Source organism: Macaca nemestrina, chromosome 6 (genome assembly GCF_043159975.1).
Source record: "Macaca nemestrina isolate mMacNem1 chromosome 6, mMacNem.hap1, whole genome shotgun sequence".
In the NCBI taxonomy this organism is placed as follows: Eukaryota; Metazoa; Chordata; class Mammalia; order Primates; family Cercopithecidae; genus Macaca; species Macaca nemestrina.
This window is the reverse complement of record NC_092130.1, coordinates 42,711,859-42,727,042: the sequence shown is the minus strand read 5'-3', so window position 1 is coordinate 42,727,042 and position 15,184 is coordinate 42,711,859. Positions and strand designations below refer to the sequence as shown.

General features: G+C 42.7%; 1 protein-coding gene across 8 annotated transcripts in view; it reads right to left on the bottom strand.

The window, feature by feature from the left end:
- Window positions 1-15,184, bottom strand: part of LOC105467094 (kelch like family member 3) — a 270,346-nt gene that overhangs the window by 107,409 nt on the left and 147,753 nt on the right. The window contains exon 1 of one of the 8 annotated variants that reach the window (XM_011716479.2): window positions 9,522-9,993. The exons of the other annotated variants lie outside the window; for them this stretch is intronic. Within the exon in view, the coding sequence (XP_011714781.1) occupies window positions 9,522-9,535 (14 nt within the window). The 5' untranslated portion in view covers window positions 9,536-9,993. Of the gene's footprint in view, window positions 1-9,521; window positions 9,994-15,184 lie in introns of those variants that run through there. 8 annotated transcript variants of the gene reach the window in all.

Genomic DNA, 15,184 nt, shown 5'->3' with positions numbered 1-15,184 from the left:
CACCTAGATTTCCCTTCTCTTTCCCTGTATCATAATCTAAATACCTGTTATTTGAGGACCAATTAAGCTTTGCCTCCTCTATGAAGCCCTTGGGATACGTCAGTTCTAAATGAGCTCTTCCTTCTCTGAATTCCTGTAGTATTTCTGGCTTGTAACTCAGCTGGCACATAGAATTCTGCCTTGTGCCTGATTACTTCTTCATGGTACAAATCCAACTATCTACCTGCCTCACACTAGATTCAACATACCTGGAGGGCAAGGAACATGTGTCTGAGGACTCTGTGTAGCTTAGCCTGCCCAGCATGAGGCCATGCCCACAGTAGGTCCTCATTACATATTTGTCATCTGAACTCTACGTGAAAACCCTTCACTTGTCTTTACAAGAGTTAGATGATAGAGCAGAAGGGGATAGTCTGACCAACACTTTTATTTTTTAATGAAAATAGAGTTGGCCTTCAGAGTTAAACTATAAATAAATATACATAAAATAGTAATTATAAAAGTTATAGATAAAAATATATAAGCTCTAAAACTTAGGCCCTCTTTCAGCACCACACCTTCCAAAGCCTTCTTTCCTGCCCTCCTCTATCCTCTAAATTCCAGATCCACATATCCAATGTCTTATTTGAGTCCCCTAGATTTTACACGGGTAACTCATACTTAGTCAAAATTTAAGTTCCCTACCCTCCCTTAAGCCTGCTACTCTTTCTGTATTCTCTATCTCAGAGGCATAACCAACCACCCAATCACCTATCTAAGTCAAAAACTGGGGTGTTATCCTTGATATCTTCCTCCCTTTCTCTCTCTCTCTCCTCACATACAGCCATAAATCATTATCAATCCTATGTGTTAATATCCCTGCACCCCATTTCCTTCTCACTTTCACTACCACCACAACCCCATTCCAGGCCATCATTGTTTCTTGCCAGGATTATTCTAATAACCTCCTCCCAGACTCCAGAGGGACCTTTCCAAAGTGTCAATGTGTTCAAGGCATGTTCTACATGAAGCCTCACTGATTCCTCACTGCATTCAGAATAAATCTCAGGCACCTAGCCTGGCCCTTAATCCCATCGTTGCCCTGAAGACTTCTCATTACTGTAATACTAAAATACTTGCAATAGCCAAAATACACTAGGCTCTCTGCCTTGTGAAGTTTTGTCTGACTAGAAAACTGTTCTATCCTATTCCCCACTCACTCTCCCCTGTGTCTAGCTAGTTCCTACCAGCCTTCAAGCCTCTTCCCTGAAGCCTTCCCTCTCTTACTCCACTACTCACTAGATTAGATAAAATCTAGTGGGAAACTAGGTTAGTTTCCCCTCTTCTGCATTCCCACAGTACTCTGTGCTACCTTCTGTATTGTATTCTAATTACCTCTTACTTATCTGTCTGCCCCACACACTGAGTGCTGGTAAATGTTTAATAGTTGGTTGGGAGGAAAGGAGCCCTGATTTGTAACATTTGCCAATTTCCAGAGTGTAAATACTCCCACCATGGCAGATTTTAAGCTACCAACATGATGCCACCAAACATGAGATTTGGGAAGAGATGTGCAACAGCACACCATTATATCACTGTATAGTATTTCTACAGCAAGACGCAATAGACACAACCTCAAAGCCCTAGAAGATTATAGTAAAAATAATTAGAAAGTGATGAGTTTGGGGTACTTTATTACATTCAATTTTAATATAATTTATGTTACATAATTTAATCGTTAATAATGGCAACATTTAATAATTGGCTCACAAAATTCCTGAAAAGTTAACAAACAGCTTTTGCAAGTGGGTGAGTGCTGACTCCAGCACACTGCTGCCCCCTCTAGATTGTGAGCTCCATGAGAACCAAGGCAGTGTCTTAGTTGCCTCTGAATTCTTAGCTTCTGTCACGTGATAGGTGCTCAATAAATGACTATTGCGTAAATTAATTGATAGATAAGTAAATTAGGTTTAACTACTGACCACTGTAGCTTTCCTTACTCCCCTTCATTAAAATACTGATGGCTTTGTCCTCCTCAACCTCCTCTCCATAACCCCTCCACCCCACATTCAGAGAGGAGTACTTTCTTAGGCAGCCCAGTCCCCTGCATTGATGACACGGAATCAGGAGGATGGGGGTGAGAGAAAGCCAGCAACAACTGGAGAAGAGGGAAGAAAGGCAGATGGGTTGCTGCTTACTGTGTCAATTCTTAGAGTCTTTCTATTGCTGAGGAAAATGGAGCAGTGAATGGAAAGCAAAGGATACTAAAAAACATGCTAGAAAGGCAGGAGATAGAAGAGTCTCCAAGCAGGCTGATTGTGTAGCCATGTTTGGGGGAATCTAACAAATGAGGAGCTCCAAATGATGAGAACTCATGGACACAAAGAAGGGAACAACAGACATTAGGGCCTACTTGAGGATGGAGGGTGGGTGGAGGAAGAGGAGCAGAAAAAATAACTATTGGCTACCTCGGTGATGACAGGTACTAATCTGTACAACAAACCTCTGTGACATAAGTTTACCTATATAACAAACCTGCACGTGTACCCCTGAACCTAGAATAAAAGTTAAAAAACAAAAAAAGAAAGAAAAATCAAATGAGGAGCTCCAGAACATCCTGGGTGTGCACGAATGTAGAAGGAAGGAAAGGGGAGTCTGAGAAATGCTGTTAAAGGTTATGATCTGTTTCACCTCTAAAGGTCTCCAAGAGATGCAAATAAAATTCAGAAGTCGTGAGCTGATACTAGCCACATACAAGAGGCAGAAGCACATTATGTTCAAGCTAGAGATGAGATGGAATAAAGAGGCAAAACCACTCAATGAAGGCAAAACAACTCTGAGCCAGGGCAAAGCTGTGCTGAATGCATTAAAAACTCTCAACAAAGAAAGTGTAATTTAGAAAGGAATAACCAAAAACTAAGAATCAGACAGAGAAGAAAGCCCTCGGTCCAACCCATCTCACTCTGTCTAGGAAAGTGATTTAATCACTAGATATCATCAGCTGGTTCAGCCTCAGGTCAGATCCCCATGGTGGAGCTTGAAGCCTATAAATACTCCAATGCCATAACTCAGTCCCTAGTTTACTCTGCAGCGTTTTGACCAGTTTGGCCTCCCCCGTGGTTGTCCTTCAGAGAGCCAGAATGTGGTTGCAGGCCCTCAGGAATATCTTGCCAGTAATATTTTACTGTAAATCAATAAACTGATGACATGTTGACTATTGTACTTTAGGTTCTCATGAGGTCATTGGCATGACTCTGCTTCTCCAACTCTGGGCAGCAATGGGACCCTATCCAGATAGGATTTCTGAGCCCCTGGCACTCTGGTCAAACTGCAGATCTAGTAAGTATCCCAATCCTAAAGTTCAAGACCAAAATGACCAAACTTAGATTGCTACTTCTGGATTAATGAAGAACCTGACTCGTGAAGATGTCCAGCCAGCAGGATTCAGGACTTGGTGGTGCAGTCCTGCCACCACAAAGTACCATTTACACACAGGTTACCAGAGAGCCCCATACTCTTCATCCTCTTTCAGCAGTGCCACCTCAGTTCATAGCATTAGGTTGAACCCCTGTAATAGCCCACATGGATATGCAGAACATATGCATTAGTAAGGTATAGATTGAGTTAACATTTCCTGAAAGTTGAGGGTATGTTAAAGCACCTTACCTCCATTATCTCATTTTATCTTCAGAACAACCCTAGGAAGTAGGCAGTATTATCTCTTAAGGTACAGAGATAAAATTTGTCCAAAAGTCCCACATAACTAGTAAGTGCAGAACTGGCACTGAAACCCAGGCCTATCTGACTCCAAGGCCTGGGCTCTTAATAACAATGTCCACCGACTCAGGATAATGTCCATAGCCCATCAGACCAAGGGAGGCACAACCCCTCATGTCCCACTCTCTGACGTTCTTCCTTGTACGACCAAACCAGGCCAAATGAAAAAAGACTAAATCTCCTAGGACCTGTGATATAGCACTACTTCACTTCTGATTATGGGAAATTGCAGTGTGTACTGGAGTCAGTGTTATTAATTGTACTGAACTTGGAGTTTACACACTGGGGCCTTCACACAAGCCAATCATGATTCACCAAAGATGACCAGCAGCTGCTGTCATTCCTGTAATGTGCTCCTTCACAAACAAGCTCAAGAACAGGTATGTTACTAACCACATTCCTAAAACCCCAACTCACAGACCACTTTCTGCAAAACTCAAGGGGAAAACTCTTAAATGGGCTATGTAAAAATGTAAAACATTTTATACAGACAGATAAAATTAGACAAGAAGAGAGAAAGACTAAAAGAAAACATGCTACTCATTATGTGACATTTTGGAAGCCAAGTTTATGTTTAGTTTGAATAGGAGAGCTAAGCCCTTGCATGTGTGTGATTTTGATAGTGGCTACGATATACTTTCATAAATGAAAATGAAAAGTCCAGGAAAGTTGTGCTAAGACTCCGAAAATCCTCTTAAATGATAAAAAGTTAGATCTCTGACCTGAGAGGCATTGAACTTATTTAACAGAAAAAAAAAAAATCTGGGTTGGGCGCAGTGGCTCACACCTGTAATCCCAGCACTTTGGGAGGCCAAGACGGGTAGATCACGAGGTCAGGAGATCAAGACCATCCTGGCTAACATGGTGAAACCTCGCCTCTACTAAAAATACAAAAAATTAGCTGGGCGTGGTGGCGGGCGCCTGTAGTCCCAGCTACTCTGGAGGCTGAGGCAGGAGAATGGCGTGAACCCGGGAGGCGGAGCTTGCAGTAAGCTGAGATGGCGCCACTGCACTCCAGTCTGGGCGACAGAGCAAAACTCTGTCTCAGAAAAAAACAAAAAAACGAAAAAACCTACCAGCACATGTTCAATCTATTTTTTACATGGTTTATTATTGCTCTATTCCGTTTAACCTAGTTTGAACATTCATCCAGAAAATGAAAAAAAAAAAAGGTTAGTTTGATGATGGCAAATTTCATCAAATAAAGCACTTGCTTTAGGAAAACTCACACAAAAATTATCTTGTCCAGATCTGTCTTACCAATTCAAAACTTAGCAAGCAAAATCCTAAAAATCCAAATCTGGGTGCAGGGAAATCAAGAGGTTTCTTTCCCTGACTTTGTTTTTGCAGTTGAAAACTTTACTTTGCCAAAAAGTATTTCCAAAATGGAAAAATTTGGTTTCAATTATCATGGTTGAAATGCATGCACATCTGCTTCAGGCAGCAGTGATGCCCAAAACTTTTTACAGAATTTTCTATCCCTGACTTCTAAGGTTCGGGGAGGACTAAGTGACTTGCCACTGGGAACAGAAAAAAGGCGAGGTTGCTCAACACTTGCTCTTCCCTGGCTCTTGCCAGCATTTAACCTGACATTAGAAAACTCAACATTTAAAGTATACTGGCTTTCAAAGTCTTATCTCCTCAGAAAATATTCTCTATCTGTCGTTCCTGGATCAAAGGTAAATAGATGAGCTCCTTTGGATCAGAAGTTCCCTGAGGTCCAGGAACAGGCTCTCCTTCGTAAAAACCAGTCAGTAAGAACTATCCTCTGAGGACACCTCACACAAAATCACAGCACAGTGCCCGGTACGTGATGCCCGTCTCAAGCAGGGGCATCGCTGTGCTTCTGATGAAGAAAATAATCATGATTTTAAGAAAAATAGACAATTAACTTCCCCTTTTTATGATGCTTCTTCCAAAGTTGTGCTGCTCTGTAACTCTTGCAGATCTGCCACAGTCTGGGCCTGAATGTTTTTTTTATTGTGGTAAAATAGATGTAATATAAAATTTATAATTTTAACCATTTTTAAGTACAGTCGTACTGTTGTACAACCATCACCACCATCCATCTCCAGGATTCTTTCATCTTCCCAAACTGAAACTCTCTATCCATTAAACAATAACTTCCCCACTCCTCCCTCCCTCCAGCCCCTGGCAACCATTTTACTTTCCGTCTCTATGAATCTGACTAACCATTTATTTTGAAATTTTATTTTAAGCTATCCACAAGGCTGATTTCCAGAACTGAAATAAAATCCCAATTGCAAGGACAACTGCCATTTGTGATACCTATCTTCTCTACATACCCACTCACATGGACACAATTTATCATTGTAATAGCTAACAGCCAGAGACCCTTTCCCTTTGCAAAAGAGAAGACAAAATCACCTTCGTCTGACTGGTCAAGCCACAGTGATTCTCCCACAGAGGGAACTGGGGAAGACTTAGTATCATAAGTTCCAGGAGAGACCTGGAAATCTAGAAAGATACAGCAAAGGTTAGTGCAAATTCACAAGTTCTTCTTGAGATTTTGGCCTGAACAAACATGTATCCAGCCCATGGTTCCAAATCACTGAGGCAACTAGATGCCACAGGTTGTCTATAAAAAGAAAGATTAAGGTAGATCTTGATGAAACCTAAAAGAAGAAATGCCAAGCCCTATGGGGGAACTTACTATACGGAGATAGTTTTAGGTAAGAAGCAAGATGATGGCCTGATAAGCTCCCTCATTTCCTCATGGAAATGGTTCTACTTAATCTGCTTTGGATGATAAACAGAGAGAGGTCCTAAAATATGCCTTGGTTAGTAACCCAGCAGCGAGGTATAGGCTACAACATAGCAATAGGTGGATACCAATGATAATAGCAACTACCATCTACTGAGTACTCACTCAGTGCCTAAAAAACTTTACTAGGTACCTTACACATATTGTATCATTTAATCTTCACAACAGCTCTATGAAGTATAAGTACTGTTATTATTCCCTTTACACAAAAGAGAAAAATTAGTTCTGAAAAGAGTGTGACACACTCAAGGTCACACTGTAAAGTAGATTCACCACTAGGTCTAAGTTACTCCAAAGCCCATGCTTTTAATTAATAGCCTTTCAAGGTACAAAGTATTTTCATACCCTCGTGGCAAAGAAAAAAAATTGTTCATTACCAATCTCTTGGTTGAAATTTTGTAATGCTTAAAAACAGCCCCAATTAAGATTCAGCAGGTTAAGTGTGGAACAAGCACCAGATTCAGGATCCCTCCAGTCTCTAGAGGTTGGACATGTGATCCTAGGCAAGTCACTCAGCTTCTCCAGACCTCAATTTCCCAGGGAACTTGCAAAACAAGGCTACTTCCCTCTGTTTTCCCCCCTACCTCAAAGCATTCCATGGAGTCAGTTACCCGTGCTAAGATAATAAGGCTGATATCCAAAGATGAACCTATTGGCCAAAGGCTTCAGTCTCTTCTCTCACCAACTTTCTTTTTAGTTATCAGAGCCTCACACAAAGGTTATTAGTTAATCAGCTAATAACTATTCAGCACCTGCTATTTGTGTACCCACACAGTAGTCAATGGGCGTATTTAGAAGTACAAGGTACTAGCCTTGCCCTTGAGGACCTGTCTCCAAGTTTGGGGACTGCTAAGATATATGAAATAAAAGCACTAAAAGATCTGATGGGCCTATTATTCAGTGTCCAACTATGAGATGCAAACTAGAGGGATTAGAATTCAGAAGAACATCAGCCAGGACTAGAAAAGCTGAGTTTCCAAGATAAAGTAGAATTTTAGAATAACCTTGATAGATAACTTTTGCAAAATTAGAAGGGAAAGACATCCAGCAAAAGAAACTCTGGGAGCTAAGGATATGAGGCTAGATGAAGTAATGTATAGGATGGGTGATCATGAAAGAGATCAATAGAATTGTTAGTAGGTTTATGAGTGAGCAGTGGGAATGGGAACAGGAGTTGGAGTTCAGAAGACTTGAATGCCTGGCATGGTAAGCTGGGCTTGAGGCAGGAACAAAAGGTATGACCTGGGTGACCTGGTGAACATTGGAAGCTGCTCGGTTTGGATTTCTTGTCTACCATCTGCCTTCAGCAGAGGAAAAGTACAAGAACATGTGCAACCTGGTGTTCCAAAGCCATAGACATCACCCATCCCAGCTGAGAGGCCCCAGGACAGGGGCAGGGACTCATTACATTTCTGAACACAGAACTGGGAACACAGTGCCCCAAACCATTTGATCCGCTGCTAGTAGTCTCACACTGATCTCTCAACCCCAGTTACACCACAGATCAAGCAAATAGGCATGGCCCAGAATCTCTAAACCTTCATCACATCAGCCCCATTCTCTGCCACCTACCAGATCAATGGAACACTGTTTGGGGGACCAAAGACACTGCTCACCTCTGCCCCACACCTAGGAAACAAGCCTTCACATGTTCTGCTGCCCAGCAGGCCACATGCAGTTCAACACTAAACTCCTGTTACAAAGAGCACCCAGAAAGACGATGCACCAGCAGCACAGTCAGTCCCAGGCTCTTCCTGTGGGAGTCATCAAGAACACAATTCCCAGGGCCTCTACGGACAAAAGAATGAGATGACACTCAACCATCATGCCAGTTCTAATAGGGTCTAGAGATGTTCAATGGCATCACTGAGCCCCGTGAGACGCAGAAGTCACAACAACTCATGAAAAGGAAAGTGTTCACTGAGAGATTCTCTAGTGTTGACTTAGTTGAGCCTATTATTGTTAACCAGATAGTTACTGTCTGCATCAAACTGGCAACCTGGAGCAGCAGCCTTCCCCTCAGTGGTGCACTGCCATGGCCGGACCCCTCCCTGCAGTGCTCTCTCCTCGGATAAAATGGCAAGCCCTGTACTCTACCAACTGCAGATCAAAGAATGAAGAGGTTGGCACTCAAGAGATATTTTACTTCATAGACAGAGGAATGTCACCTCTGCACTGCACTGAGTACTTTCACAATGAAAGATTCAGATCTTCAGATAACAATTTAAAAATTTAGATGGGTGTGCCTGCCAGGATCTAACTGCCTCGCTAGTTAGATCCAGCTCAACAAAAGTACTTGAAATCTTTTCTGCTGGTTCGTATTTCAAAAGAAATCCCTGATGGAGGAAGCACAGACCTTCCAGTATAACTCATAAACTTTTCAATACAAATATGAAACTCAGTTCAGAGCAAGTGTCATCTGACTGGATTTCTCTCCTTCATCCCTGAATGTGTGTGTATACAGGCATACACGGCGTGCCTGCGCGCACACACACACACAGCCATCAGCATGGCATGCCTGCTGAAGATTCGAGCACTCCTGCGTGAAAATGCAAGTACACTATGTCAGGCCAGCCCCACTATGACATCAAAAACCCCCCACCAAAGAAAAAACACCCCGGGAAAGTAGCCAGGAAAGGGAAACGCCTCCTTGAAACAGCCTGAGAAAGGCAATCTAATTCAGCCTGTGCTGAAACTATTCCCGAACACCAGCCAGGAAGTCCCTTCTTTCAGGGTGCTCCGCTGCCTAGCAAACCCAGACCTGCCTTTGCGGAAGCCAGATCTCTGGAGATTCAAGCCCTGGAATGGGTGGTTTGGAAAGCGGCTTTCCTGCTCTTGCTCTGCCGCCCTTTGAGATCCATCAGTGGCCAGGTTTTCCAACCCTGCCTAGCCAATGCAAACACAAAAGCTGGTGGCTGTACCGCAAGCACACATTTACTTATATACACACACAACACAGCACATACTTATACATACATACCTTTCACCCTCCATTGTGTGAGGCCCAGTCAGGGTGGTAGCCGCTGAACTGTGTGCATGCACCCGGGGATCCTAGTTCTGTTCTTGATTCTCCCAGCAGACCAGTGGGAGATCTGATCAGCAACAGTGATTCAGCATGGCTGCAAGTGAAGCCTCCTCCCTTCTCAATCCTCCTTCCTCTGACTTACTCGCAGCAGCTTCTACCGCAAAAGCAGCAGCAGCAGAAAATGTCTTACCCAGAGCTCCCTGCAGCCCTTTCAGCTGCTAAAAGCAGCAACCCACTTGCTCCCCCTCCCCCGCAGGCTTGCTGCTCCTTGGTCTCCTAGGAACGGCAGCAGCTCCAGCGACCCAGGTGCACTGCCACCTTTCCAGCTGCCTCTGCATCTGCCCAGGCATCCCCAGCCCAGGCGATTAGCCCGCCCCTGGGGCTCCTGCCTCCTCTGTCTAGGCTGCAAAGAATCAGGCAGTTCGTCACTAGCCCGAGAAATACTGGCCCCTACACCCTCCCCTGCCCCCATAGGCTATGAGTCTGTCAGCCTGGCCAGATTGCTGGAATGAGGAGGCCCCTCTGTGGCCTGCAGTGGAGTTTATCATCCACCTGGGGAAATTCACTTGTAGGTCACAGTTTATGTTCCAAATCCTCCTCCCAAATTCTATAGTAGCTCTGAGTGTCTGATAGATGGGGAGAAGTTAAGGAAAAAGCACCTGACAGAAGTGAGAAGAACACAGAGAGAAATTAAAAGAATACAGAGAGAAATTGGAAAATTAGTCGAAAAAGAGAGGTAGTACAAATAGGTGAAATGGAAACAAACCCTATTTTACTCCAAGAGGCCAAAGACTACTGCAGTAAAGCTATCACAATGAATACTAAAATATCTTAGCACAATCCTAAAATATCTTCCTAAAATCTGTCATATTGGAATTTAACTTAAGCTGTGGCTCCAACTAGTAAGTCTCCCACTGAACCCCCATATCCAGCCAAAGATCTTTCACATCCTGTAATCTCCAGCTGCTAAGCTTCTATTTAGACTAATTTAACTCTCCCTGCCTGGAAAGGCTTCTCCAATCCCAGTCCTTTAGTCTTTCTGGGAGGCTAGTCAAAATCCCATGTCTTCATAACTTCCCGAATCACACCAATGACAGCCAATCACCACCAAAATAGCTACAAACTATACTGTCCTGTATTGTCATCTCACACCTAGCTAATTCATTATTTATAAATCTTCTTTCCCAAACTAAAACATAATCTTGTGGAAGGCAGGAGGCCAGTCTGTATATCCTAGCCACAGAGGCTTAGAGGTAACTGGGGCAATTAGCCACAAAAAGTGGTGCAGAAGCTACCCTAATGCCTCAGAAAAATCAGCTATGAGCATCTCTCTTCTGGGACCCCTGAAGACACTCCTGGGCTTTTCCGAATCTGCACCAGCTCTCACTGGGTGAGTGACTTTCCTGAGTAGTGTTCTCCACACTCTGGACCTCATGCTCAGCTAGTCATTCACAATATAGGGTCAAGACCAGACAGTCTTTAGAGTCCCTTTCAGCTCCAAAATCACAGGATTCTAAAAATGTTTTAAATGGTCTGTTTTTCTTCTCAGAGTAATCTGTATGATTGTTTAAGAAGAAACACTAGGCTCTAATGTTTTGTAGGGGGCTTCAAGGAGGATAACATGATGTAGGTGAAAGTATGAAGAGACGCTTAGTAAATCTATCATTCTTATCATTTTAACCTGATAAATGTCTTCACTACTACAAAGCTCTAAAACCACAGAAGGAAGAGAGAAACACTGGGGTGACAGAAAGTAAAAGTAACTAATACTTTATATAGCCTCCTGAACTCAAACTGGCTACAGGGTTATTCTCAAAGATTACCTCCCCTGGCACCTCAGTGTTCTCTTAGACGAGGCCATTACTCAAACTCACTCTTTCTCAAGTGAGAACAGGCCTGGATAATTTCATTTACACCCCACAGGGCTGTATCTTCACTTCTTCCTTTCACAACAATACCCCTCCTATCTTGTTCCCTCTATGTCCCTTCCTCCTCTAATCAGCCTTGTGGCCCTGCTCCAGATATTTCCTCTTGAGGTCAATCACAGGGACCACAAAAAACTGAACATCACAAATAAGGAAATTGAATCTCGGAATCCATGCCAGAGTTCAGACATCCACCAGGAAGACAACTGGGTGATTCATAAAAGGGACATAAGAAAGAGATGACTCCTTTGCACATACCCACGTTTACATATTCGCCTTACAGGAAGGTGGGGAAATGCCACATCTAATACACCAGACAGAAAGAAAAAAGATCCAAAAAGGAAATATGTAAGGGTTGTGGGTATTCAAGTTTCAAAATACAACTATTAAGAGCCAATATCAAAACCCACAAAATTTCCCTGCAACCCACTTTTGCCATGCTAACCGATATCATTATAATGTATGTGTCAAAACCATACTACTACACCTTCATACTTTATTCACCACTCACGATTCACAGGAAGTAGACAGAATAGAGAATACTCAGAAGACGCCATTTAGAAAAGAAAGCTCATCTTAAGCAAAAAGAACAAAGCTGGAGGCACCACATTAACTGACTTCAAACTATACTACAAGGCTATAATAACCAAATCAGTATGGTATTGGTATAAAAACAGACACATAGACCAATGGAACAGAAAAGAGAACCCAGAAATAAAGCTGTTCACCTACAGCCAACTGATTTTCAACAAAGTCAACAAAAATAAGCAATAGGGAAAGGACTTCCTATTCAATAAATGATATTGGGATAACTGGCTATCCATATGCAGAAGAATGAAACTGGACCCTATCACCATATATAAAAATTAACTCAGCCAGGTGCAGTGGCTCATGCCTGTAATCCCGACACTTTGGGAGGCCAAGGCAGGCAGATCACCTGAGGTCAAGAGTTTGAGACCAGCCTGGCCAACCTGGCAAAACCCCATCTTTACTAAAAATACTAAAATTAGTCAGGTGTGGTGGCATGTGCCTGTAGTCTCAGCTACTTGGGAGCCTGAGGCAGAAGGATCATTTGAACCCAGAGGTTACAGTGAGCTGAGATTGTACCACTGTACTCCAGCCTGGGTGACAGAGTGAGACTCTGTCTCAAAAAATAAAATAAAATAAAATAAACTCAAGATGGAGTAAACAATTAAATGTAAGACCTAAAACTATTAAAATCCCAGGGAAAAAACCTAGGAAATACCCTTCTAGACATTGACCTTGGCAAAGAAGTTACAACTAAGTCCTCAAAAGCAATTGCAGCAAAAGCAAAAATGACCAGTAGGACCTAATAAAACTAAAGAGCTTCTGTATAGCAAAAGAAACTATCAACAGAGTAAACAGTGTACGGAATAGGAGAAAACATTCATAAACTGCATCTGACAAAGGTCTAATATGCAGAATCTATAAGGAATTTAACTCAACAAGCAAAAAACATATAAACCCATTTTGAAAAGTGGGCAATGGACATGAACAGACGTTTCTCAAAAGAAGACATACAAACAGCCAACAAATATGAAAAAATGCTCGTCATCACTACTCACCAGAGAAATGCAAATCAAAACCACAATGAGATACCATCTCATCTCACACCAGTCAAAATGACTGTTACTAAAAAGTCAAAAAATAACAGATGTTGCCAAGGCTGTGGAGGAAAGGGAATGCTTATACACTGCTGGTGAATGTAAATTAGTTCAGCTACTATGGAAGGCAGTCTGGAGATTTCTCAAAGAACTAAAAATAGAACCACCTTTTGACCCAGCAATCCCATTACTACGTATATGCTCAAAAGAAAATAAACCATTCTACTAAAAAGGTACACACACTTGCATGTTCATCACAGCACTACTCAAAATAGCAAAGACAAAAAATCAAGTTAGGTGCCCATCAATGGTGGACTCAATAAAGAATGTGTGGTATATATACGCCATGGAATACTACACGGTCATAAAAAAGAACAAAATCATGTCCTTTGAGGCAACATGAAAGCAGTGAGAGGCCATTATTCTATGTGAATTAATGCAGAAACAGAAAACCAAATGTCACATGTCCTCACTTATAAGTGGGAGCTAAACACTGGGCACATATGGACATGAAGATGGGAACAATAGATACTGGGGACTACTAGAGGATGGAGGGAGGGAAAAGGGGTGATATGATTTGGATGTTGGTAGGATCCAAATCTCATGCTGGAATGTAATCCTCAGTGTTAGAGTTGGAGATAGGGCCTAGTGGGAGGTAATTGGGTCATAGGGGCAGATCACTCATAATAGTTTCACGCTGTCCCCAAAATAATGAGTGAGTTCTCACTCTGAGTTCATTCAAGATCTGGTTGTTTAAAAGTGTGTGGCACCCTCCTCCTCACTCTTGCCTCTGCTCTCATCGTGTGATATACCAGGTCCCCCTTTGCCTTCCACCATGATTGTGAGCTTCCTGAGGCTTCTGCAGAAGCAGATGCCAGCACACTTCCTGTACAGCCTGCAGAGCCATGAGCCAATTAAACCTCTTTTCTTTATAAATTACCTAGCCTCGGGTATTTCTTTATAGCAACACAATAACCACCTAATACAAGGAGCAAGCCTTAAAAGGTAGTTGAAAAGCTACTGGGTACCATGCTCGTTACCTAGGTGACAGGATCATTCATACCCCAAACCGCAGCATCATGCAAGATACCCATGTAACAAACCTGTACATGTACCCCTTGATCTAAAATTAAAGTTGAAATTTTAAAAAAAAAAAAAGGAAGAAAGGTTATCTAGCAAAACCAGGGACAGAGCTGAGTCAGGAAGCAAAGTCTCCAGACTCCTAGCACAAAGTTCCTACCCCCAATATTTTCCAGTTTCAGAGATACATTTTACATTTTCTACCTTATTATCCAAATGTTCTCTGGACCACAGCCTGAACCTGTTTGCTCTAGGCTAATTTTCCTGACTGGACTTCAGATTAAGGACAGTTGCTGTTGGAGTCTTGCAGTAGAGGAGAGTCAAAAGAATGAAACTGGTATCTGTCTGGAGAAAAAGGTACCATCGTCGGATTGCCCAGCAATAATAGTGTCTTAGTCCAGCGGGCCCCAACCTTTTTGGCACCAGGGATCAGTTTCATGGAAGGCAACTTTTCCAAGGATGGGGGTGGGGGGTCAGGGAGGATGATGGTTTCAGGATGAAACTGTTCCACCTTAGATCATCAGGCATTAGATAGCTTTTCAAGGAGTGCACAACCTAGATCCCTTGCATGCACAGTTCACAATAGGATTCATGCTCCTAGGTGAATCTAATGCCACTGCTGAGCTAACAGGAGACAGAGGTCAGGTGGTCATGCTCACCTACCGGCTGCTCACCTCCTGCTGTGCATTCCAGTTCTTAACAGGCCACGGACCAGTACCGGTTGTGACCTGGGGACCCCCGTCTTAGCCTAGTTCTTCCCACACCCCAGCCTTCTTCTACAGCTTATCAAAAGTCCCCAGTGACCCCAGATCTCTACCCCAAAGCAATTTATTCAGTTATCTACACCGACTTTGTTTAGAATCATTCAGCTCTTATGTGGCTTAGGAAGAAACCATGTTGGGAGGAGAAACTTCTTTAAGCTGGGTTTTATCTAGAAAGTTCTCTCTTCCATACTCTATCTCTGTACAGGGAGCCAGTACAGTTTATC